We start from the raw sequence: 25,661 nt of genomic DNA, 5'->3' as shown, positions 1-25,661 counted from the left end.
GTGCTCCCCGGTCCACAGGGGGAAGTGCCAAGCAGGGGAGGTTGGATGCACAACACAGGGCGCTCATTCACTGCCAGTCTGAGCTTTAATACATACGGAGTCCACGGATCACTCACTATACACACTCTCCCTCTCCTTCATTCACACACACACACACACACACACACACACACACACACACACACACACACACACACACACACACACACACACACACACACACACACACACACACACACACACACACACACACACACACACACACACACACACACACACACACGGAAGAAGCTGCACGTTCTGCACAGATTATAAGACGGCAACAACAAAATATTCATTTCAAATGTCTTCCTTTGCTCGGCGTGGGATCCCACGAACGAGGCTTGTTTTTGGGGTTTTCTCACCGCCACACTGGCTCACTGACGTAGCCAGTGCCAATGACAAAGAACGTGAATGGAGAAAATCCCCCCAGCCCTCACATCATGTCACACACACACACACACACACACACATCAAAATCACTGCAGATGACAGAGAGGACATCAAAGGGTTTTGCTTCTTCTTTTTTTTTTTTACCTGGTAGCAGGTGGTGTTGTCCTGAATGACTGGAAACGGGGAGAGCAGAGAGAACCAGAGGGAGGTGAAGTGAAGGAGAGAGAGAGAGAAAGGATGAATGAGAGTGACGGAGGAGAGAGAGGGGCAATCGAGTCTCCGCTCTACGTGCACTGGGCAGACAAACAGGTAGCGGAGTATATTATGCGTATGAATGAGGAGGAGGGGACACTCTCTCCACGTCTATCTCCACCTCCTTCGTACACCCCCCCCCCCTTTTTAGTGTCTCTCTTTCAGGTCAAAGTGAAGTAGCAGCTCCTTATTTGGAAGTTGACGTCAGCGTGTGTTTCTTTTGGCAGCGGTGTCGAGCTGCACAGCTGGCACAGCGGCGAGAGGTATAGAGGGGGCCGGGCGAGCGGGTGGTGTTTTAATTTGATCGGAAAAAGGGGGCGGAGGGGGTTACTTCATTTAAAAATAAAAAAATGTTTAAACACAGTTTCCCCATTCAGGTCTCTCTTTCCAGCATATAGGCGGAGAGCTACTGCTGCTGGATTCAGAGAAAACCCTGGAAAATTTGAAAACATAAAAAAAAAAAAAAGACATGGGCACAGGGGTCCAGCACTGGAGAACGTCCACACACCACAGCTCAGCCTCCACGCTCCTGCCGGGGGGTCCGGCTGGAACGAGTCCAGGCAGCTCTGACATCACTCTCTGCTCTTTTATGCCATGGGTCTCCCCCACCCACCCACCCTCCATCCCTCCATCCCCCTCCACCCCTTCCACCAACTGCAGGCTAAGAGCTTGCATGTGGAGCATTGAGGGAAGAGCAGCCGGTGGGATGAAGGCAGGCGGTCAGCAAGAGGAGAAGCTGAGAGGGGAATGGAAGCGCGCCCAGGGCGTCCGTCCTGCGCCGGGCAACAGAGAGTCCTTGTGAGCGAGGCTCCAAATTGGAGAAAATACTAAGCGAAGCCCTGTGGTAGTGACGTTGCTGGATAAAGGCTGCCGATAGACGATTTGAATTTGTTTTCATTCTTATATAGACTCCTACCTGACCATAAAAGTCACCTCGAAAGCCGCTCTTAAATACTGCCAACATCAGATGGGATATCAACTCAATCCACTGTAGGATTCTACCTGTATTCCTCCAAAATAACCTGGTTTTACACACAACAAAGACAATCTGGCAACCGACTGGGGGAAAGGGGCCGGTGTGTGTGCTGCAGGGCTGATGAGGGAAGGTGGAATCAGCTGAGCAGGTGGGCAGGGAAGGTCAGGTGATGGGACAAGTCGGAGGGCTTCTGGTGGACTGGTAGACAAAACATCAATGAAGGGACCTGGGGAGGAGATGTGGCTGGCCAATGCTTATTTATTTTCCATTTTATGTGTTTATTTTGCAGGAACGATGCACGACGATCAACAGCCAAACTGTACGTGAGCCAGAGAGGCTGGGATCTGCTGTCCCCGGACACATTTTTTAAAGGCAACCTAAATTTGTTCCACCGACTTTTAAATGTCAATGAACCAGCTCCTTATAGATGTTTATACCAGTAGTGGATGGAAACGCACAATTTACATTTTTCTTTTGCCAATTTTCTGGAATGTCATATTCGCAGTAACAAAAGTAACAAAAAGACAATGTGGGGGTTTTTTTCAGACTCATTTGCAGGTTCATCACGAAAGAAATTACGCTCCATTGTCAACCACACCTGCACTCTTCGTGCGTTAGTCGTGTACAATAGTTTTCCCATAAAAATTTTCTAGTATTCTATTGTCAAATTATTGTTTTTTTGAATGAAATTCAATCAATACCTGAGTTACCGAAACCACCCGATACGAGTGAGTATTTCCTCGGCGGTGTGTGCCGCTGTATGGAAGGGGGCTGGGATCATTATTTTACCTGCAAGGCAACATCCAGCTTGACTCAATCATTGCTTACCTAACATTGCAAAACAACATGGAACAAATAAATATACAGTAATAAATGTACTAAATTGTTATTCATTGAAATCATGACATCCAATACCAAAATTGGCGCGTTGTCACGGATACCGAATCCAGCTATTTGAGTGAGTACCTAACCCATATCAATATAACTTAAGGCCGCAATAATCAGAAAGGAAATTATAGTAGATTAGGTTATTATTTTAGGTATTTAAGGTATTTGGGTATTATTATTTTACTTTTAATGTAAATGTAGTTTTCAAAGTCTAAATGTTTTTGTGATAATTGATCATGCTGTACTGCATTTTATGTATTTGTATTGTATTGTAATGTTTTTTTTGCCTGGACCCCAGGAAGAATAGTCTCCACTACGGTGTAGGCTAATGGGGATCCTTAATAAACTAAACTAAACTAAACTAATATAGGTGCATTTCTATTTATTGAGATGAAAATCGCGGTTCACAGTAAAAATGAGCAGTTAACTGCACGTCTGCCGACGTATCATTAATAATATATCCATCAACACGACATGTATTTACTTGCGCATGGCAAGTTTCTTTTTTTTTTACAAATAGCATCCTAAATACTTGGCAATTTCCGATAAATGACTGTTTATAGAGGCACACACACCTGCTGAAAATAAAAGGTGTTTTTTGCTTTCAACATATTTTGGTGTGGTGTCAAATAATTTTAGCACGACACGAAGACTAATATTGGCTGGGTAAATCGGTCTCGGGTGACAGAGCTGCCAGTGTGGAGCCCTCTCTGGCCTCGTGCAGCTGGGGCTTGTCTGGATGGCCTTGTCACAGAGTGAACATCATGCTCCCAAACACACTTCCTCAACAGGAATATGTCCTTTTGTTCGGAATGTAGGACAAAGAAGGGAGGGAAACAAAAAGATAAGGTCTCACAATACTCTCCTCTTTTCGCCCAACAGAACCCACTGGGTGAATTCATTTTATACCTCAAGCCACACAATACATTAATATTTAGCACCGGCTGCATATAGAAACTAGAACGGGCACTCGGTAGAGCGCATACCTTCACATATCACAAGATTGGGCATTGAGTTATGAACATTTAGGCATTAGTTGCACGCCAATTGGATAGAAATTGACCGTGCTATGGTAAAAAGAAGATGTTGACCTTTTCATGACCTTGACCTTTGACCCGATTGATCCCAAAATCTAATCAAATGGTCCCCGGATAATAACCAATCATCCCACCAAATTTCATGCGATTCGGTTTAATACTTTTTGAGTTATGCGAATAACACGCATACAAATAAATAAATAAATAAATACACGGTGATCAAAACATTACCTTCTGCATTTTCAATGCGAAGGTAATGAGGCTATTTTTAAAAAGATGCAGATGTGGAGGATAAAAACGTACCTAATTTATGTGTAGCCGCCATTTGATTTGCAGAATAGCGTTCATCCTGCTCTTCTGAAGCTGACAAACACCAGTGGAGAAGAACGGGGTCCTTCAAGGGTAAAAGAGCGCACACTTATGCTTCGCTGAAATTGAAAAGGTTGTGTACGACTGCCAAATTGCGACGTGACAAAAGCATGTGCGTGTGCAAGAATCGCCGTTTACGGAGGGTCACGCTGCCAGCAGCTCGAGCCCTTTAACCCCTCGACGCCAGGCTGTAAAGTAAAAACTTGTCTTTTTCATTTTGGATCTGCCGTGTCATCGATTGCATAATCCTGAAAAGTGATGTACATCGGGACCGACTGCAGCAGGATGAGGTAACCTTCACCGCAGGAGAACGTAGGATTCAAGTGAAGGCTTGGCTGCGATGTGCTCAAGAAGGGCATGAAGGCTATCACACGGTCAGATGGTCTGTGTGTCGGAGTAAATAACTGGGCTGACTCCCTCCCCCTCCCCCCCCCCCCCCCCCCGAGCGTCTCGGCTTCGATATGACGCATTTAAAAAACAAGAAAGCCGGCGTTGCAAACACGGATTTTCTATATCTGACGCCACAAAATCAAGACAGCTTTCACATTTTGACAAAGTGTAAAAGGATGCCGAATTAGCTCTTTGCAGTTGCTGTGTGCTATTTCAAAATCAGAGACAGAGAACAACAAAACTAACTTCCTGTTGTATTAGGAACATCTGCATGCACCTGGAGTCGGAACAACCAAAACAGTGAAGCTGCACGCCATGAAACCAAAACAATGTGCATGGATATACTTTAGTGACTGCACGTCCGGGTAATAATTTGTTCTCGCTACAACTTTCACATTACTTGTTAGTATTTTTTCCCCCCCATTGTGAACATAAAAACAATAAACTCCTCACATGTTGTTTACCTCCGGCAGCTAGTCGTCTACATCCATGTCGTCACATGATATCACTGAGGAAAACATGAGAAAACATTAGAAATGAGAGCTCCCCAATGATTCTCAACCTTTTTATTTCTACATTCGGTGCCTTCTGAATGTTCCTAAATGTACGTAAATGAACTAGAATCCACATTTGTTCTCTTTAAATTGTCGTAGTTAGAGTTCGTAGATAGAATTCTTGAGTTAAGGCCAACGACGGGTTGTGAGAGGACGTCCGCGCCAAATTTTAAGCAATTAGCTCAAGGTCGTTCACAACATATCACGTTCGCGAAAATGTGATGGACAAGAGTCCACAGTCACCTTGACCTTCAGCCACTAAAACATATTCAGTTGATCCTTCAGGTGAATGTTTGGGGCCATTTTTTAAAAATAATTCCCTCAACGCGTTCCTGAGATATCACAAGAATGGACGGGACGGCCCGGCAACCACGGAAATACAACGCCTCCAGCCTGAAGCCTTCAGAGGCATCGGAATATCAATTAGAGGAGCTTTAAAGTAGGTGAGAAGATTATTTTGAAAGAGGTTTCGCTGCAGATTTGAAAGATTACGTTGATGAAAGTCTCTGCTTCTACGTCTGATTGACGCCTGACTGACTGCTGTCCTCACGGGCGAAGCTCCATCGCATCGGAGGAGGATCACAGCGGCGGCTCGATAATTGATTCATCTAAAAAAGGACAATACTGGCGAACTCGTATACATCGGCCCGACCCCGGTTGGCTGGCGGTGGAGCGGCAGCCGAGCTCCGGCTCCATCCTGCAGTGCCACAGAGGGAGTTTCTGGGCACACTGCCACCTGTCAGGGGGGGGGGGGAGGAAACACAGCCAGTGTTCCTCATCAGCATCGCAGTGTTCAGGGGACTTCACGACCAAAACGGCAGAATGACCACCGTGATCTTTACAGAGTCGGCCGGTTGTGCTTAGTGGCCACTGGACTGGACTGGAATGGACTGGAAGAAGAAGAAGAAGAAGAAGAAGAACCACCACCACTGGTCCCCTTGCCTCCGTCCAGACGCCCAGCCGCAGACAGACCAGAGACCCTCCTCCTCCTCCTCCTCCTCCCTCCACCATACAACCACCAACCAGAAGGGAACAGATGCCCTCTATCTACCTGCCCTGATCCCCGACAGAAAACAATGTTGTGACCAACGCACGGCAGGTTGAGTCCACGGAGACAAATAGCCATCTGAGGAAGAAAAATTAAAAATAGTCTCCGCTTGCCCGACGACCTGGACTTCCCAACAGAAGTCGACAGATGTTGTGCAGGTCGTACAGCTGTGGTGGGTGGAGCTGCTTCAAACCCTCCGAGCAAATGTTCCAAAAACATACTTGATGCATGCATGTACAAATGTACCTTTATGGACCGAAGAGGCCTCTCTGTGTACTCAAGGTGCAATAATAAAGATTTTTACTGTACACCGGAGCACTGGGACCATAATACACCCCCGATTCTACACACCCCGTTTCAAAAATACATTTGCACGTGTCGAGTACTTTATTATGTTTTTATTTTCCTTCTTGTTAACGATTGGGTCTTGAGGAAAGGGAAGATAATTGTGATTTTTTTTTTCTCGGACCGATAGCGGACCCTCCTAAACCAATCATTAATCAATTACCAATGCAAGAGTGTTGCCTTGCATGCAGGGGGGCTGTGGCTGGAGTGCCAACAAGCCGCCCGGGTTCAATCCATCATTCAGCAGCAGCTGCAGAGCTGCTGATTCCCCAGGTCGCCCGTCTGGGAGAGTTAGCTGCCACTTTCTCAGGAAGTCTCCACCGCATCAATGAGTTCAGCCGCGAGGTTTTCAGTGAAGAAGACATGAAGTTTGCAATTTGTCACAAGTCCAGAATCAAAAATGTACAAAAGATAACTCGGACACTTATTATATGTAATTAGTTCCCATGCGATGCTGCTCAGAGTAATGTTAGTGACCCGAGAGCGGCCCTGCTTCTAACGGAGCCGACAGCTTTTGTTACGGACAGGGTTCTTACACATTTTGACTAATGGATTTCCATGACTTTTCCATGACTTTTCCATGACTTTAAACCAAATTTCCATGACCAAACTGAAATGTCGGTATAAACATGAAAACTGTAGAAAATGTTGCGTATTGAGAGCTATCGTTGGCTTATATTTTGAGCGTCTTTCTTTAAAAAAAATTATTATTATTTCAAACTCGGTGTAAATGAACATGTGATTTTAACAAATTTCCATGACTTTTCCAAAACTTTTATGATTTAAGTTTTTTCTATGACTTTTACAAGCCTGGAAATTACTATTTTAAAATTCCATGACTTTTCCAGGGTTTCCATGACCGTACGAACCCTGTCCGGAGATCCCATTGACTTGCATTATGATGCGTACAAAGTCTACTCACCAAAAAATATTATTGAGGGGAGAAAAATTATAACTGTGTTCAAATATAATCTGTATGTAATCGCTGCAATATATTTAAGCGATATTAGAGAGGGAACTTTGATCTGTTTAGCATCCTAGCTCTAGCTTGTCTATGATGTAATATAATATATAATTACAACAATGCCAACATCTTTTTCATAAAAGCTTTTTTTTATTTTTTATTCAATCATGCATTATTTCCTAATCATTTTTATATTGTTTTTAGATGACAATAACAAAGTAAAATTCTATCATTTAGATATTTTGACACACACATGGTTAATATTATGTTTTGGGGCATTCCAGGACAGTGGTGTTAAAACTTAGCCAAGAGCCTTGCTGTCAATTATAAATATAGATTTATTATTAAGTTGCAGTCGGTGGATTAGAGCAATAAAAATACTGTAAATAAACTGTTGAACTTTAAGCACACCACGTCACCTTCTGTCCACACTACAGGACTGTCTCAGAAAATTAGAATATTGTGATGAAGTTCTTTATTTTCTGTAATGCAATTAAAAAAACAAAAATGTCATGCATTCTGGATTCATTACAAATCAACTGAAATATTGCAAGCCTTTTATTCTTTTAATATTGCTGATTATGGCTTACAGCTTAAGAAAACTCAAATATCCTATCTCTAAATATTAGAATATCATGAAAAAGTATACTAGTAGGGTATTAAACAAATCACTTGAATTGTCTAATTAACTCGAAACACCTGCAAGGGTTTCCTGAGCCTTGACAAACACTCAGCTGTTATAAATCTTTTTTTTTACTTGGTCTGAGGAAATATTAAAATTTTATGAGATAGGATTTTAGAGTTTTCTTAAGCTGTAAGCCATAATCAGCAATATTAAAAGAATAAAAGGCTTGCAATATTTCAGTTGATTTGTAATGAATCCAGAATGCATGACATTTTTGTTTTTTTAATTGCATTACAGAAAATAAAGAACTTTATCACAATATTCTAATTTTCTGAGAGTCCTGTATGTGATGCATTTCACTTATAGTGACGCTTTTAACACACTTGATGTCACTGTATGTATTTAAAACACACAAGCATCACAAATTAAAACACTGATAACTCTATTATCCTTGTCTAAAGCATGGACCACCAAAGCGTGAAGGGATCCCGTCACAGTTTCGGTCAGTCACGCCTCCTCCCGGGTGGTCCGCCACCAACGTCCTATTCTGAGCGAGGAGAACCCTTCTGACAAGCCGCTGGAAGCTGTGCCACACACTGGACGATGCTTCTGCACTTCATACTTCACTTAGATATATAAAAACAGTGCTGTACGAGTGACTGTTATTATTTTTCTTTATTTTATATTCATTTTCTGATTATTTGATTATAATAATTTAGTATAGAATAAGCATTTTTTGCTTCTACCTATGCCTTTTCTAACAATAGTCTTTCTGTTTTGTGTATTATATATAATATTGTATTGTATTGCAATGATTGACTGAATAAAATACACAACAACAACAACATTGTACAATCGTTTTTAAAAGCCAGTCTCTCGATGCTGATTATTCATTTTTCAGCTCTTTGAACAAATTCTAGGTAAACCAAGGGTAGTTACTCTAAACATTTTAAATATAGTTGTATCGATATATATATATACAGACAGGCTCACCGACAACAGGTTCATTTACTGAAAGGTGTGGCACACGTGTGTATTTAGAGCAGCAGCAGACCCGATCAGGAACAAGGAGAGAGGCACAAAGAACCAGAGAATGGCGGGCATTGTGCAAGCTGGAGAAAACAAGTTGGGAATATTTAGAGGAAATGCTAAATATAGGACGGATGACCGGCCACGTGCTATATATGTCCCCACATCTAAGTTAGGCTGTTGCTGCGAGTGTGTGTGGTTTCGGGGAGGCAGTGTGGGTTTCGGTCAGGGCGCCGACTGAAACTGTGACACACTGTGTGCATACACACTCTCCACCATCACGATGACAAAGGCCGACGGCTAACAGACCAATGGAGCGCCAGCATCTCAGAAGACTGTGCGGATCCACATTTCTGGACATGGACGACAATTATAACTAAATCGAATAAGATTATTATACTTGCCGGCATAAGGAATGACATCTACTTAGCTTGCATAATTTCTCACCTAAAATAATCAATGCTTACGGTTTTTGTTCTGACTTGGGATTCATGTAATGACATGACATATCTCCAGCAGGACACATGCTCTCCCCGCGAACCTGATGATGTCACAGCAGGTTCTCTCCTTCCTGGATCCATAAAAACTATTGCTTAATTGCTTTCGTCAAAATTGCCAAACATTTATTTGTTCAAGATATTCAAATGTGACAATTTGGTGCTTTTCTTTGTGACATATTGTATTCAACTGTCAACTAAAACAAGCAGTTTGAATACATCTCAGAGGTCTGAGGGAAATTAGAACATAAAATGTCCCAAAAGCAGCAGCACCAAACTCAAATATTGAAAATGAAAAATAGGGATGTGATACCAATGAATTTTTCAAATTAGTCTTACACTTTTGCTTGATTGGAGTCCTTACTTTACAAAATATCAACATGCATCTCCACAAAACGCTTTTTAATTTCCCACCTCAAGGTCCACTCATCATAACTACACAAGGTGGTTAGGCCATCGTACGACGAGACACTGTCTGAGGTTGAGAGTCTATAAAGATGATCAAATCCAAATCAGTACCAGTGAAAGTCCATCAGGGCATGAGAAAAAACAGGAAGAAAAGTTTAAATCATGGAGTTAATGGAAACCAGTTAATAGCTGAAAATGACCACATGCAAAGTCTTAAACGCTCAATAACTGCACGGTGTTATATAACTCCGATGGATCAATACTAACTCTATTGAGCCTGATGCATCAGGCGGGGCTGAGCGCTGGGTTCAGGATACCGAGTAAAAAAATAAATAAAAGTACATCGCAACCTGCTTTTATTTCAAGCAACCAACATAAAGCATGCCAATTTTTGTGGAAAACGCATCTCGGATCCCCCCCCCCCCGCAAGCTGTAAATGTAAAACCAATCTTCTTGGATATCAAGGTGATGTAATGCAGGGAGAGAGCGGCCATATGTTCTCTTATTTCACAGCGGGCCAGAGAGGCCACGTGTCCGAGAAGCTACGGAGGGACGTGGAGATGCCAGGCGTGGCCGGAGCCAGCAGTTCATCTTTGGACATACGCTCGCGATGCAGAGCGATGATGCTTATCTCCACCTGTGGGTACCGGCTGAGTCGCCGGTAGTCTCTTCATCGCTGGAGGATGATGGACATCGGACCCACTGAGGGACACGTCCAGAACAGGAGACACGATCGTCTGTTACGGAACAAAAGAGGCTGCGAGGAGCAGAGAGAACCCGTCCTTCATCGACGATGACAAGGTCAACGCGGGTAGGATAAGAGGACAGAGGACAGGACTGAGGACAGGGCTGAGGAGAGGACAGAGGATAGGATAGATGGTTAGGACTGAGGATAGGACTGAGGATAGGACTGAGGGCTGGACAGAGGGCAGGACTGAGGGCAGGACTGAGGATAGGACAGAGGATAGGACAGAGGATGTGTTGTGGAGGTCAGTGTGAGGCCCTCCGGTCAGTCTCCTTGCATCAAGGACTCCTCTGCTCTCGTCTCCAGCGTTACGGTGTCCACGCTACATTAAAGCCGCTACTATCAATATTTAATGGTGCGAGTTGTTTTGTGACTCGAGAGACAAACCCACATCGTTATCACCTGAGTGATGACAACATGTCAAGTGATCTCGATTAAACCTGCGATTTGATTTGATCTATAATCAGAATATGCAGCGTAACACCAGAATAATGAATCAAACGTGACTCTCGAAGCATGTCCCGAGAGAGCGGGGGCCTCCTCGGACATGAATGTGGGCCCATATTGTGGCTCGTACGCGTGTGTGTGTGTGTGTGTGTGTGTGTGTGTGTCCACTAGGTGATTTGTGAATGAGAAGTGCAGCTGACAGGCCTTCTGCCCAACAGGCTGGTGGCTCCACGGAGGCCCTTCCACCTCACAGAGAAACCCAAGCTGGGTCCATACGCTCGCCTCCGGGGTCACTGACGGCGGCCAGCCCACGTCCAGCAGAGGGCTGCAGCTCGAGGGCCAAGGACCTGACAACTCGCTGCTCCACACACACACACACACGCACGACACTTAACACCCGAGCATACGGCGTCCACAAAGCACACGTGCAAGCTTTTCTGCCAACACGTTTCCCCGTGCACGAGCACATGAGCAAGCAACTGCGTAGACGACGATGTAAACACACACGCACACACGCACACAAGTGTATCCTTTCATTAACAAGGATTAGAGTCAATTTCCGCTCCCGTCGTCTCAGGCCGGTTGCCGGCGTGGGAGGATATCTGTTCTCTTACGGCGGTTCCGACACTAAAGCTCGAGTCTCTGCTGCTGGGGGGGGGGAAGTCCTTTTGATTGATGAACAGGGCCACCCGAGGGTCCCCCCTCCCCCGCTGCATGACTCGCTGGAATGTCGTCTCCCTTTTCTAAGCGGGGATGTACGCGCGTGTGCATTACACGACTTCACTCGCATGGGAGTGCCGGTTACATGACACGTCTTAAATCATAAGCGCCGGGTTCTGCGCAAGTACTCGATGATTTATCACTCCTGTAGTTGCAGTTAAAAATATATTTTCCAGGTTTTTTTTTTTTTTTTTTGGTAGGCAAGAGCATGGAGTTTGATGATATATTGCACCGGGAGGAGATTTGTTCCAATAAGAGTCGTGCAGCTTCAGCCATACGTACAGTGACCTCTGTAGGTCGTTTCCTACTTCCTATTTAAACTCCAGTGGAAGGTCAGTGCATGTTGTGATGTCCTGAACTGGCTTCTTCTTAAAAGGGTAGCTTTGCCGTGTGCCGTGGGGACAACTATTGTTTTTAATTGGTCCAGTATGCTGCAACTCCTCAGAGAAAAGCTTGTTCTCACTGAAGGTCTCAGATTGTTATCGGTGTTTGACAACAGTGTGTAAGGCCGCTGCAGAGAAATACAACTTTTTTGTTATCTTTACCTTTCGCTCTGATCAAGAAAATAATATGAAATATGTCTTGGGTCTGTCAGGTTCTTGTGACGGGGTGAGGCTCAGGCGCAGAGAGACATGCTGGACGCAATATAAATAACAAAAAGCACTCTTTAATGAGGCAAAACAGTTGCAAAACAGTTGCAAAATAAACAAGGTCCAAAAGGGGCAGGCAGAGGATCGTCAGTCAGGGCAGGCAGGATCAGGAACACGGACAGGACGACGGGAAAAGGACACGGAACTATAGACGACAATCCGACAGGAGACAAGGGAAAGACTGACACAATATATAGGGGGGGCGAACACAGGTGTACGACATCAGACAGTAACGAGACAATAGTGGCTGAGGGCAGGTGCAGGGAATGAAACAATTAAGACAGAGAAGACACAGAGGAGACATAGGAGACACGGAACACAGGAGAAACAGAACCGGGTGTTACAGGGTCAGATTCCTATTCTTGTAAAATATTTTTGCGTCCCCATATTCCAACGTGACAAAACTGCAGATGGAATCTGTTTGAAGATCGTAAGGTATCATGGAAAAAATATGACTTTTGGCATCCCACTGTAACTCGAGTTACATATTTGCTCAGGTAACACAAAAAGATTGACCGCAGGACACCCGGCCATTACATCCAAGTGTTTACGAGTTAATTAAATCATGTTTCTTATGCATTTCATGTCATCAAGACATTCTCTCTGTCCTCAAAGGGGTCAGACTGTCACTGCTATGAAGGACCACTTATTCTCTTGGGTAAATATATATATTTCTACTCTCCCACCTGGAAGACCGTTGACTTTATGTTTTAATAAGGTTCAAATATGACGTCTGCTCTGCGAGTTCTCCCTCCACGGCGTGATATGGACAACATGATGAAGCTCTGGAAGTGCCCTCACACGTCCCCTGCTACCAAGGACACTGCAATGACAGACATGTGAGGGATGAGGACCTCCATAAGAACGGGCTGCATGAATATCAATGTCCGCTGCCCTTGGCTGAACAGAGCGACCTTTGACAGGGCCGCAGAAAAAATAAATAAGTTTTAAAAAAACACGAGCGTATGCCCATTTTATAATGCCGTGGGACCTCAGGACGCACTGTAAGACCTCCACTGTGTGTGTGTGTGTGTGTGTGTGTGTGTGTATGTGTGTGTGTGTGAGCCGGTGCAGGGTCAACTCTTGGTTACCTTTTGGGCCGGGTTGCTCAGACGCCACTCACCCCCACACGCACGCACAAGAGCTCGGTAATTTGCTCTGGGGATAAAAATGATGTATGTGTTTGTATGTATTTTTCAAATGAAATGACCCTTTGCAAACTGTTCATCACTTATTGATAGAAAACGATAATAATGTAACCTATACACTGTCGTGGGAATAAACACTGGCAATACAGCAGAGTTGGAAATATCTTAAGTTCTAGTCTCGGGGGTCAAGTAACGTCTGGTGCACTTGAACACATCTTCAGTGGGGTTCGCCAAGAGGCCGTCCCTCCTGATCTACAGCCAAAAAAGCAACGAGGAAACATTGGATTCTACAATTCCCATCATGCAACTCAATAGCATCCTTTGTCAAACCCCTCCTAAATTACATCATCTCCTTTTCGGAGCCATTCGGTGCACGACCGGTTGAGTTTTTACTCTCAGTGCAAGTAAACTGATCACAACAAAAAGGGGGAATTGGTCAAAATTGACAAATGTATGACTCAAATGATGAATCCTGGGCTTTGAATAGACGCATGAGGTCAATGTTGTGGTGACCAGCCAGCCGGCGACAACAACAACAAATGACAGGCGCCTGTTCATCATCCGGTTGGGTGATTGATGCGTTTGCCGAGCATCAAACCCGACTGCTGCCGTCGTGGATTGTCATGTCCCCTGTGCATCCCCCCCCCCCCCCCCCTGAGGTGAAGGACAACTGCGATCGGCAAAAGAAAAGATTATAATAAACAACCACATTCACAGTGGCCGGCTTTTTCATGGATACCTCGTGGAAAGAAATTCCCTGTCGGGACGTTACTGTAATGCATTGATAGAGACATCACTTCACTCTGGTCATTACATGTATATTACATGTACAGCGGTGTATTGTGGCCACCGGGACAACAGAATATGTTCTCAGTTTTCTTGATACACAACACCTTTCTTGTTTCTATACGAGACGCTTTCCTCGTGATGACAGCACATTTAACACGCGGTGGGACTGCGCTCACAGACGTGTACCGAATGTGTTGCGCGAAACGTAAACGAACCGAAAATGGTCGCGATCGGGTCAATTTATCTCTTAGTCAATCGACAGAAAATGAATCAACGGAATTGTTAAAATCAATTATAATTTAAATCATTTAGAAACAAAAGATATTTGAAGTATGTGCTGCTTTTGTCTGATATGTAATTGCGTATTAACTGCATATAGATATTTATATTACATTTTATAGATTTAAATTTAAAAAATGATTAATAGGTTAATCGATGATAAAAAACAATCATCAGTTGCAGACCAATGCCCACTCCCTCCTCAGCTGCTATCATAATAATAGACGTCATCTTATTGATTAAATATCATATATATACCCAGACATGAATTACTCCTCTTTGTGCCAAGAAATGTTAAGAGAAATGCGATATTCTAAATATTGAGATAAACTAAATCCCATCCACACGGAGGAAATGAGAAATGCCTCGTTGTACAGAGTTGTTTTTGCAGCAGAGCAAAGTTAAAAGCCAGCACTGTCCTCAGATGCCCTCTAATCCAGCAGGCATCCTTGCAATGAGGAGTGTTTTCAGGCTGCAGAGTTGATCCAGTACAGTGGGTCATTTTCTTGCTCTATGAAGGCGCATTAATGTGCATATTTAGTCTGTTTGATTTCAACCGGGATCGAAATAGTAAAAAACACAAGGGTGGGCGAAATCCACAGTAACATGGGGACGTTAAGGCTTATCCACTTGGCTACGACACTGACAAACCAAATCAGCACACCAATTTGAGCTCAGTTGTGATTATGTAATATTATCGGAGATTTGATCCTGAGGCACAACAAAAAAACAAAAAAGAGGAGGAAAAAAAAAAAAAAGAAATCCGCCCCGACTCTTTTCTCTCATGCATGATGTCATGTTGGATTCCTTGCAAGCAGGTTATGCAGAAATCTGCTCGCAGCAGGGAGGCGTTATGCAGGCAGCGTGATGGGGTTCGGTCTGTTACATGTGGGACACGGAAACACCAAGTTCCCTTCAATTAAATCACCATATAGTCTAAATATGCGTCTCAGCCAGAGGCATTTACATTTTCATTCGGCATTCATGAACTCAGTGGATTAAACCTTACAGGTTTCTCACTCACAAGGCTCAGTAGGAGCTGTGCTGAATTAAATCAGGAAACACACCAATAGTCTATAAAACACCATGTTCTCAACGGGACATGCGCACTTACGGACGAATTCATAAAAAAATATATTAAAAGTGCACGATTATTATTTTTATTTTTTTGAATGGAGGTTTTGTTGGTGTGTGCTGCAAACGGGGATGTAGCCGAATGCAACGGAACACGCTGTCGAATCAAAACAGCCAATTATGATACACAATGTACATTTTATTTTTGGGGAGATTTCAAAAATGGTGTAACAGGGTAACAGGCGGTTCGCTGCGATTATTCGAGACACAAAACACCTGCGCCCATGTGTAACAAAGCAATCGGGCAATATTGATTCATATTTGGGGTTTTCTTTTTCTCCTACGTAGTAGCATCAGACCGAACCATGCAGTTTCGCTACTACAATCAGCGTCAAGCTAACGGGAATAACAAAGCCTCCAAATAAAGTGACACTGCATCATACACACAACAAAAACGACCAAATTATACTCGTGCTTCATTAAAAAAATTTAAAAAGCTTTCTACCGTGACACGGGTATTTTTAACATCACATCAGCGGTTCTAAACTAGCAATTTACGTAGTCTTTTTTACTACTAAAAAGGCAAATTCAAGACGTTTATTTTGAAGATTACATCACCACACTTCCGGTCTCGTTATGTCCCATACCCGCTGACTTGCCGCAGCTTTCCACCACCACCTCCTCCTCCTCCTCCTCCTCATCCTCTTCCACCTCCTCCCTCTCACAGACAATGAATGAAGCCAGCTTTGGGACTGGACAAGCCCAGGACCAGTTCAGGTAGCCGAACACCCCAACCTAACACGCTACCCAAATAATTCACTACACACAGGACAGCACTTCTTCGGTTTAGTCACGCTGTCCATCTTAACGTTAGCTACCTTTATCTTACCATTCCGGACATATAGCGACAATAAAAAAATATGCTGAATGATAACACCCGTCCTGCCACACCATGTGAACCTCACAATGAAAGAAAGCGACACACATATATTGTAATATTTACAATAACTCAGTGACGCCATTAATGAACATCATATTACCTGCAGGATGCTCAACTTCACTTCTCTGCGGTGCGACCACGGGCTTCGCGAGCTGCGTCAAGTCAGCCGACGTTCGTCTCGAACGACACAGGAAGTCCTCAGACGCAGCTTTCAAAATAAAAGGGGAAAGACACGAGCGTTGGGGCGTTGACATAAAAAAAAAAGGACAACGCTAAATGTAGATTAAATACCTAAGTGTGTGTCTGTCTTTGAAATTACTGGTACACGTTTATGCAGCTTGATGTTATATTGTAGTGTAAATAACAGAACCTCTGACAGACAGCAGTTGCATGTACAGTTGATAGAAAAATATTGTATTTTTCACCGGAAATAATAAATAACTATATTTTTACTGTAGAGAGCTTGATAGTACAATGCTACTGGCATGTTCAGCAACATAGTCATTAAGCTAATTTACCATGAAACCCTCAGTTGCAGATACCTAGTTGTATTAATTTAAAAAATGTATTTGCTTCGTATAAAACTGTTTTATCTTAGTTGTTACCTTCAAACAACGTGAATCTTCCAGTCCGGATAATGGAGGTAAATACGACATGGTCCGTATGATGCTGGCAGCTGGACGGAAAGTTGATGCTGCAATTTGCCACCGCGCTCGCGTCATCATTATCATCGCGTGGTAAACAGAAAACAGAGCATTTCCGGGAACAACTTTTTTTTCTCAACAAAATCCAGCGAGCGTGGCGACGTAGCAAGGAGGCATCTGGGGTCAGTAGAAATAACGTAATCCACTGCAAAAAAAATAATACTAACCTTTCGCGAGCGGACTAACGTGCACACAGTGAGACATAAATTACGAGATACCTCCAAAACGAAAGCATTTTTTTGGTAACGTGATATGTCGCTATAATGTCACGAGTCGCATGAAAATGAAAAGGCATGCAATGTTCAAAACCTGTAAATTGTAATATTTCGGTGCATTTATTTTGAAAATAAAACCCCGGTTTTAATGCGCCTTTTTCCGGTTAGCTTGACGGTGCCAACATCCCGCCACAGCTGTAGCGCAATAGACACGCTGCTGCCCGACTGAAACCCACGCGCACTACCGCGAGACCCCGCCCCCTTACATTAGTATTGGATATATAAAGAAAAGAAAAATTCAAATATACGCGTCAATTCAGGTTTAACAGACATAAACGTCATAGCTTTAGTGTTTCATTCATTTTCCATAATTATTATAATATTTTAAAAATGATTTACTCAGAATTGGGTCAGTGTGGGAGAGTCTCTCAGAGCGTAAAGTCAGGTTTAACAGACATAAACGTCATTGCTTTAGTGTTTCATTCATTTCCTATAATTATTATAATATTTTTAAAATTATTTACTCAGAATTGGGTCAGTGTGGGAAAGTCTCTCAGCGTATTTGGAGCACCAGGAGACAAAGATGGTGCAATAAAACAACAAAACTAAACGTGAAAGTAGCACTAGGATCACAACATCTGATCTCGTTCTTAATGTGCTCACATTAGAAAAAAATGCAATCAGTTTCCCCCAACACACATTTGATTCTATAAGTATTTTTATTGACTAGAATAAAATGTAACATACGCCCTCCTTATATATAATCACACCCACATCACATTCCAGGAATGTGATGTGGGTGTGATTATATGATTAGATGTACTCACATTATTTGACCCTCACACTCTAAACCTGTGATGACAAGTGAGAGATTAACCTCATACAGACGCCTAATGAAGACTATTGCCACGGTGTCAGGGCTCCATAGGGCTTGTTTTTTTAACTGGTTGCCAGGTGCTTCGAAACCCTCCAAGGAGGCGGGGCGGCGTTGCTGTTGATGATCGCAAAGGGCCTCCGCGGGGAGGGCCGCAGAATGGCAAAACACAACAAGAGGAGCGCGGCGAGCCCCCGACCAGATGATCACATAACTGGATTATGCAACTGATCAGCGCCTCATTCAGCATTATATAACAGCATCAGCTGGAACAGGGAGTGTCCCCGCCACCCGTAACACCGAGGGCCAAATCTGAACTTTTGGCGTACATCCTGTTGGTACATATGGTCCAAGTGTGTGAGGAGAGTGCCACGGCGCAGCAGGGGGTGTTAACGTCCCGTGCATCGATGTCTTTCGCCTCTAAATGGTAAACGCAACGTGCACGAGCGGACTGGAGTTGGAGACGAGTTGGACGGATCTCTGATGTAAACGGTCACTGTGCTAAATTGTTCTATAGGTCAACAATCAGCTGAGAGGGAGCGCTCACTCGGATTGGTTCTCGATGTCCCCTTTTTTGGTTCATCTCTCCGTTATGATACAATGCATATGACTTCTCACTTTTATCAATATTTTTTTAATGTTATTTTTAACGATAAGTGAGTTTTTTTTACCTTAGTCAGCGCTGTTTGATTTGATTAGCTGTGATTTACAGTTCAAATGTTGCTCAATTTGATTTTGGCTACAAAAGTACATCATATTTTGCTAATGATCCCCCCCCCCCCCCCCAAAAAAAAGGTTATTTTGGGATTTAGCCTGAGCATTTCAAATTGTTTAAAGAAAGCCCGCTTACAAAGTTGTACAAACACGTAGAGCTGGAAAAAAAACATTTGCATGAAACAGGAAAAATGCAAAACAAGTCTGGGGAAGTCATAGAATCATCAAATCATATTAGGACTGTGTGGGCAGCAACGTACACCGTCATGTTGCAGGTATAGCGTCTAAGATCGAGTCACCAGATGTCCAAGCGCAACTTCAGAGACCGGTCATTTGCCATTCTTCCCCAACAGAAGCCGTAAATTAATATTTTGATGTATAATGAAGCGATCAACTCCCATGTGTGTCTAAATAGAGTCTACATTATGAAATCCAGCTCATGCAGTCTAATTCGATGGCCCAGAGCTCCATCTACAGGACAGAAACATCACCTACACTCGGAATGAAGACAAATAGAATTTAAACTTTATTGATTACAATTTAAAGTGAACAAATAGTATATTGAGGACGCAACATTAAAATGTGTCCTTGTGTGCAAATCAGAGAAGCCGCTTTATTTTTTGGCAACGCTGTGTAAATTTTAAAAAAGCATTAAAAAAAATTTGAACAACACCTTTCAATAAAATCTAACTAATTCATAGGGAACGATGAATGGGAAAAGTGTTAACAACTAAAATATATATAGTGAAGCAAAGTCAAAATATCAATTCCCCAAAAAGGTCATATAACTTGCATTTGGTCTCGTCCTATATAAAAAGGCACGGTGCTCTCAATTTGAATATGTGTAACAGTGAAAGATATTAAATGACCTGAAGTGGAATAGCCTGGAATGTGTGATTAAAGCTAGACTCAGACTAATTTATGTTCCTTCAAAACGGCAGGTTTCAACTCGAGGCGCACAGATCGACATTTAGGCAAAACATGCGATGTCCTAAAGTTTAAGAACAAAGCCCACTACGCTTCCATTCTTCAATGTTAAATGTGGAGTTGTAAGCTCAAGATAATCAATTTGAAGTTCAACCCATGTTTCTTTAAAAAAATTTTAAAAATGGTTTAACGGGCAACGAGCCACGTGTTGAAAGACTTCCCCGTTTTTTTTAAATTTCTTTAGCTGAAGTCTCTGCCAGAGCACACCAGCGGAGCCACCAAGGTCCAGAGGTAGATGGCCAGGCCGGTCCAGCTGGAGCTGATCTTCACCCACACGGCCGGCATGGTGCTCCGCATGACCTGGTAGTCGGTGTCGGGCCTGACGAGAAAATCGAGAGGAGTGGGTCACGGCGTCTCTGATGGAGCAGCCCGAAACACGACGTGAACCGATACTTACATGTACCAGTTGGTGAGGGTCATCATGATGTAGAGGGAGGCCATGCAGAGGCTGAGGTGGAAGAAGGTGTAGTTGTAGGTGACGCCGTCCTCCTCGTTGTCCACGGCCCGCCGGACGCCGTCCTCCCCCGACGCCGACTCGTAGTCGGCGGTCAGACCCTGGCCCTCCTCGGTCCACATCAGCTTGTTCACCTGAGTGTTGTTGGAGGAGCGGATACTGCGGCGGGTGAGAGCACATGATGTCATGTTGACGCTGACAGGACAACACCTGTCGTCGTGATGTAAACTAACGTGAAAGAGCTTCTGGTCGTTTCTAAATAGAAAATAAAATACAGATCCTGAGAACCGGACACTTTGGAACAGCAGCTGTTGCAGTGGAATACCTGGCGTAAAGAGTGCTGAACAAGAAAATGGTCAATCCCACGATGTTCTGTGCGTCCCACCACTGGACGCCTCCGGGCGGCGCGGTCGGAGCAGGTCCTGGTTGCGGAGTTGGACCAACGGGCTGGACCAAACTCAACAGGCTGGGGTTACACTGCCGGTCTGAGGGTTGGGAACACAGAGAACAACAGTTACAGGGGCGTGTTCTTCTCTTTTCTTTCTACTCACTCCCAAAGTCCCGACTTTCAGAATAAAAGGCGTGTCACTCACTGGGGTTGTTGGTCATTGCAGACCAGGTGATGTACATGGTGTAAAGGGAGATGAAGGAGGCCTGGAGGAGGCCTGAGGTGGGCTGAGCCTCCTGTGGCGACATGGCATGGGACCAGTTAGAAAATAAATGGCTGTGCCAGTAAAACAAAACTCTCACGAGGAAAAATGTTCATTCCATATTAGCTTGTAATCTGGATTAAGCAGACATTTCTAAACATACATATATTACTGATTAGAGTAATATGATTACGTTTAATCATCATGTGTTATGTACAATGGACACACATATCAACTTTTAGTAGCTTAAGTCCATACATCTTTTTTTAACGATCAACATCTCTTATTACCTGAATTTTGGGCAGAATGGCCACAATGGACACGATGATGCAGAATATGAAGTTGAGGCTGATGAAGACCTTGTGCTCGGTGCAGTCGTCAGATTTGGTGTAAAACACGTAGAAAAGCACAACAGCGGTGAAAGCCAAGGCGTAGAAGAGGACGGTGAAGGTCATCAGAGCTGCGAGGAAAAACACAAGCGAAGGGCGGTGGCGTGGTGCAGCCAGTGGTTTCTACTTCTGAGACCGTGGTTTGAGGCTTCGTACCTGTGCATTCGTTGCCAGTCGAATTCTACATTTCATCCATGCTGCTTGAACCTACCTGCATACCAGCATTTGGAGTTTCCGTTTTCCGCCTTCTCCAGCCAGCTCTGGTTCCAGGAATGGACAAAGTCCACCAGCAGAATGAGCTGGATGACGATGAAGGTGAAAGAGCCCACCATGCCGAAGTAATACCACACTGAGGCCAGACAGAACAGCAATTCAGCACATTTGGTTATTAGTAGCTCAATGCAGCATGTTGCCATCGTAGGTCAACATGTATCAGTTCTGCTTGATATATAAACGGATGCTTCTATTATATATATATATATGAACATCCAATTTAAAGTGTTCAGCAAAGAAAGAGAAGAAATCTGAGCATTCAATGCCAACGTTGGGTTCTTGACAGCATGTAGTACTTCGTGGTACAAATATTTTGTAGAACTGTTGAAGCTAATTTTACTCGAGTCTGCAGCGTTGCTCTTGTGAACCCAGCATGTTGGTCTGAAGGTGTGTGTGTGTGTGTGTGTGTGTGTGTGAGCTGCTGGATGGTTTTGATGGAAAGCAACATGGCAATAAAGAAACTGGAACCAGTATTAAGTTACTCATTGGATGTGTGAGCGTCACACCTGTATTAAAGATGCCATCTGGAATGAAGAAAGCTCCCACTGTTATGCCAACCAGCAACAACAACTTGAAGAACCAGAAACTGTGGGGGGGGGGGGGGGGAGAAGTAAAATTATGCACAGAAAAGGCATGTTTAATTTCTGTTGAAATACTATCTTTGGTGTGCAGTCCCCATGTTTGGCCAGCAGAGGGCAGCAGGCCTGCATCACACAGGGCCGTGGTCCTGAGGCGAACAATACCAACCCGTTTTGGATGGCGGCTCGGGGGTCCTTGCTGCTGCGCACGAGGATCATGATGATGGAGAAGAGGAAGAAGAAGCAGGCCATGGCGAAGCACATGCGGTACACCGACTTGTAGCCGACAATGATGTCGCAGTTCACCTTGTTGTCGATGCCAGGTATGGACGTGCCACCGAGACAGAAACCTGGAATCTGACAGTGTGAAGCACACAAAAGGAAAGAATGGGTGGGCAACAAGAAAAGATTGAACTGGGTCAACTGGAATGTTTTTATGATACTGAATGACCACTATTTCTGAGAGTACTGGTTCAAAAAAACAACTCATAATCCTGTCCAGCTGCTCTACGCTATTGCTGTTGCTGGGTTACAGCCTTATGAAACAATTTGTTATTCTTTTCCAGTTTGGGTTTTTTGAATAGGAAATAAGTCGCTAAAGAAAAATAAAAGATATATGGGCCTTAGGAAACTATTAAAAAGGTGCTTGATGCAGCAGGCCAGTGTGGACCATTCAAATGAATAGAATATAATATAGTGTACCTGTTTCAGATACTCCTCCATGCCTGGGAGAATCATGATGACGGACACCAGGGTCCCGAGCAGCAGCAGGAAGGAGAAGGCCAGCCGGCTCACCGTGGAGTTGTACGTTGACGGGCAGCATGACGACAGGAGGCAGGAGGCCGAGCCGCACAAGCAGGACGCCTGGGGAAGAGATGTGGGAGAGAATTAACTGAATTCATTCAGATTCATATTTCATGAAACTCAGGGACAGGGCTCCGGGGTGTGGGATAATCAGGGTAATGGATGCATGGCTGATGGGACAAATAATAGACTGAATAAATAACACCATCTTTCTCCTTCTGCTGCACGCTTCCACGGAGGCAGTCATCGGGCCTGTGATGAGAGCTGCCATCGTGACGGATCTCTGTCTCTCACTCAGCGAGGTGAACTGGGTTTCTGCACGATGCAGACGGCTGAGAGGTGTCTGAAGCGCAGAGGCGGAGACGAGAGAGGAGAGCAGCCCTCCTTCACAAAACACGAGTATGCAGCAGAGTGCACAGGCCTTGGATGTAAACGACAAGAATCGCGTGACCATGGTTCGGACTAGCTTACGCCGTGGCAACAAAGAGCTCGAGGAGGAATATGCCCCGAATGTCACTTTTACTGAAGAGCATTAAAAAGAACTGATGTATATGTTGTGAATACCGTATTGGTTTATGTACGGATGGGTGTATGTAAACTGTATAAAGACTGTGTAGATATATAAATGAAAGGAAACTGAGAGCCATACAAGGGGAGGGGGTGGGATGGGGAAAAGTTTGTGTAATATTTTTGTTTTGTCTCGTTTTGTTTTCTCCTTGTTTTCATCTTATGATGTTAAAAAAACAAACATCATCCTTGTGTGGTGTTTCTATAAGGTTATACATTTGTGTATTTTCTTTTTGTAAAATAATACTTTCAGTATAACAAACTATAAATGCTAGCTATTTCACTCCAAATATCCTGTAAATTGTTTTTTTTAATAAAAATAAATCTTAAAACATTTTTTTTTTAAAGAACTGATCATGATAACACAGGATGTAAAAAATTAAAAAAAGAACTGATCATGATAACACAGGATGTAAAAAATTAAAAAAAGAACTGATCATGATAACACAGGATGTAAAAAATTAAAGTGCTTTTTACAGGTTTTATTTTGCAAATCTGACAAGGGCCATGTTTCAAAACTCTATACTTTTCTGGTTCAACAAAAAATTAATCAAAGCATCAAATATTTGCTGATTTAATTCAGCTTTCAGCCTACTAATGTGTACAATGCCTTTAGGCTTGTCTTGAGACAACATTAAACATTTAAGAGGTTTAGCTTCTTTTGATAAAAGAAAGTTTTAAAAAAGTATAATAAAAGTGCTCTACTGCCACGGCCCTCATCGCAGTCAAGGGGATAAAGTGGATTAAAGGAAAATGTCAACATTTTTAGGCATCTTAGTGACCTTAGTGAACGGTGATATAGGAGTCAGTGTATGTCGTAACCTTCCCTTGTATTCATGGTCATAATAATAACCTTGATGTGGATTTGTTTGTAATGTGCCCTGATCTTCATTATGCAGCTTTTTACTGCAAGGTGATTTAAGAAGCAGATTTGCCAGATATGGATGTGTTCCATATCATGGCATCTATCACATGTACCACATTATATACAGATTTTGTTTTCTATTAAATTATCACTGAACTTAACATTTTTTCACAATCTGGGGGTTTGCTTAAACAAATATTTAATTTAATTTCAATAGAACCTGGGATTCTTTGTGGAAAAAATAATAAAAAGACGTAAAAAGTTACATCCGGGTAAAAACACAAAAAGAGCATTGAATGCCCTGGACCAAAAGGGGCGTGGCCTAAGGGTGAGAGGAAACCCGGAAATGGCGCATTTTCATGAACAAGCCCGCACGTCCAGCAGACAGCGGTGTATTTTGTTCTTTTACTTGTCGACTGTATCCATTCCAACATTAACAAACGACTCACCTTCGTGAACTGTAAATAAAGTCACAATGATAACAAAGCTGCTTTCACACAAAACAGAAACCCTTCAATTGTACTTCCACTTTTGATTGAAGAAAAAAAAAACTTTACAAAAGTCGGTCTAAAAGTGATCACAAGCAGGGCGGTTATCATTAGCTAGCTAGTAACGCTATTCAACTAACTCTATTCACACATACGTGGACAGTAAAGGCAGTTTTGATATCGGTTAATTCGCTACGTAATGTTTTCTTTGATAAACAAAGCATCGCTCAATTAACGCTAGTCAAAACATGTCGTGAAATACTCGCGTTAAGTCCACGAAGCAACAACACCACTTAAAAACGTTTACTTACACAACTGGCAAGGGAACCCAGTGCCAAACAAGCACCCATGTTGGCTTAGTTTAATTCACAATTCGGACAGGAGTCGTGAGATCTCGAAACGTTCAGGAAGAAACTCAGACAAAATGGCGATGTCAAGTAACCTGATTAAAAGAGAATAGAAGGAAACCCGTTTGTTCACTTCAAAATAAAAG

General features: G+C 43.3%; 2 protein-coding genes across 4 annotated transcripts in view; both read right to left on the bottom strand.

Moving 5' to 3' along the window:
- The window catches only part of hivep3a (HIVEP zinc finger 3a), a 34,999-nt gene extending 17,694 nt beyond the window's left edge, over nucleotides 1-17,305 (bottom strand). For 2 of the 3 annotated variants that reach the window (XM_056417100.1, XM_056417113.1), the window contains exons 1-2: nucleotides 17,212-17,305; nucleotides 16,707-16,814 (exon numbers count right to left, since the gene is read on the bottom strand). The gene's annotated coding sequence lies outside the window, so the exon portion shown is untranslated. Of the gene's footprint in view, nucleotides 1-576; nucleotides 657-16,706; nucleotides 16,815-17,211 lie in introns of those variants that run through there. The other variant, XM_056417104.1, reaches the window with a different exon arrangement.
- Nucleotides 17,306-19,616: 2,311 nt separating this feature from the next.
- serinc2 (serine incorporator 2) lies at nucleotides 19,617-25,587 on the bottom strand. Its single transcript, XM_056419104.1, has 10 exons — nucleotides 25,480-25,587; nucleotides 23,147-23,308; nucleotides 22,614-22,801; nucleotides 22,373-22,452; nucleotides 21,805-21,942; nucleotides 21,495-21,664; nucleotides 21,148-21,238; nucleotides 20,880-21,039; nucleotides 20,498-20,713; nucleotides 19,617-20,419 (listed from the first exon to the last, which is right to left on the bottom strand). The coding sequence occupies exons 1-10, from the start codon at nucleotides 25,516-25,518 to the stop codon at nucleotides 20,281-20,283; spliced, it is 1,383 nt and encodes a 460-aa protein (XP_056275079.1). The 5' UTR covers nucleotides 25,519-25,587; the 3' UTR covers nucleotides 19,617-20,280.
- Nucleotides 25,588-25,661: the final 74 nt, after the last annotated feature.

The sequence above is a fragment of the Pseudoliparis swirei genome, chromosome 1 (assembly GCF_029220125.1).
Source record: "Pseudoliparis swirei isolate HS2019 ecotype Mariana Trench chromosome 1, NWPU_hadal_v1, whole genome shotgun sequence".
Taxonomy (NCBI): domain Eukaryota; kingdom Metazoa; phylum Chordata; class Actinopteri; order Perciformes; family Liparidae; genus Pseudoliparis; species Pseudoliparis swirei.
The sequence above is the reverse complement of the archived record's forward strand: the minus strand, read 5'-3'. Positions and strand labels throughout refer to the sequence as shown.

What these genes read in the sequence shown, in the direction of transcription:
- serinc2 (XM_056419104.1), bottom strand. Translation starts at nt 25,518, where the DNA reads ATGGGTGCTTGTTTGGCACTGGGTTCCCTTGCCAGTTGT. An exon ending in AGATGGCATCTTTAATACAG is followed by an intron (nt 21,943 to 22,372) that starts GTGTGACGCTCA and finishes GTCTGGCCTCAG; the next exon opens with TGTGGTATTACTTCGGCATG. An exon ending in TGCAATGACCAACAACCCCA is followed by an intron (nt 21,040 to 21,147) that starts GTGAGTGACACG and finishes CCCAACCCTCAG; the next exon opens with ACCGGCAGTGTAACCCCAGC.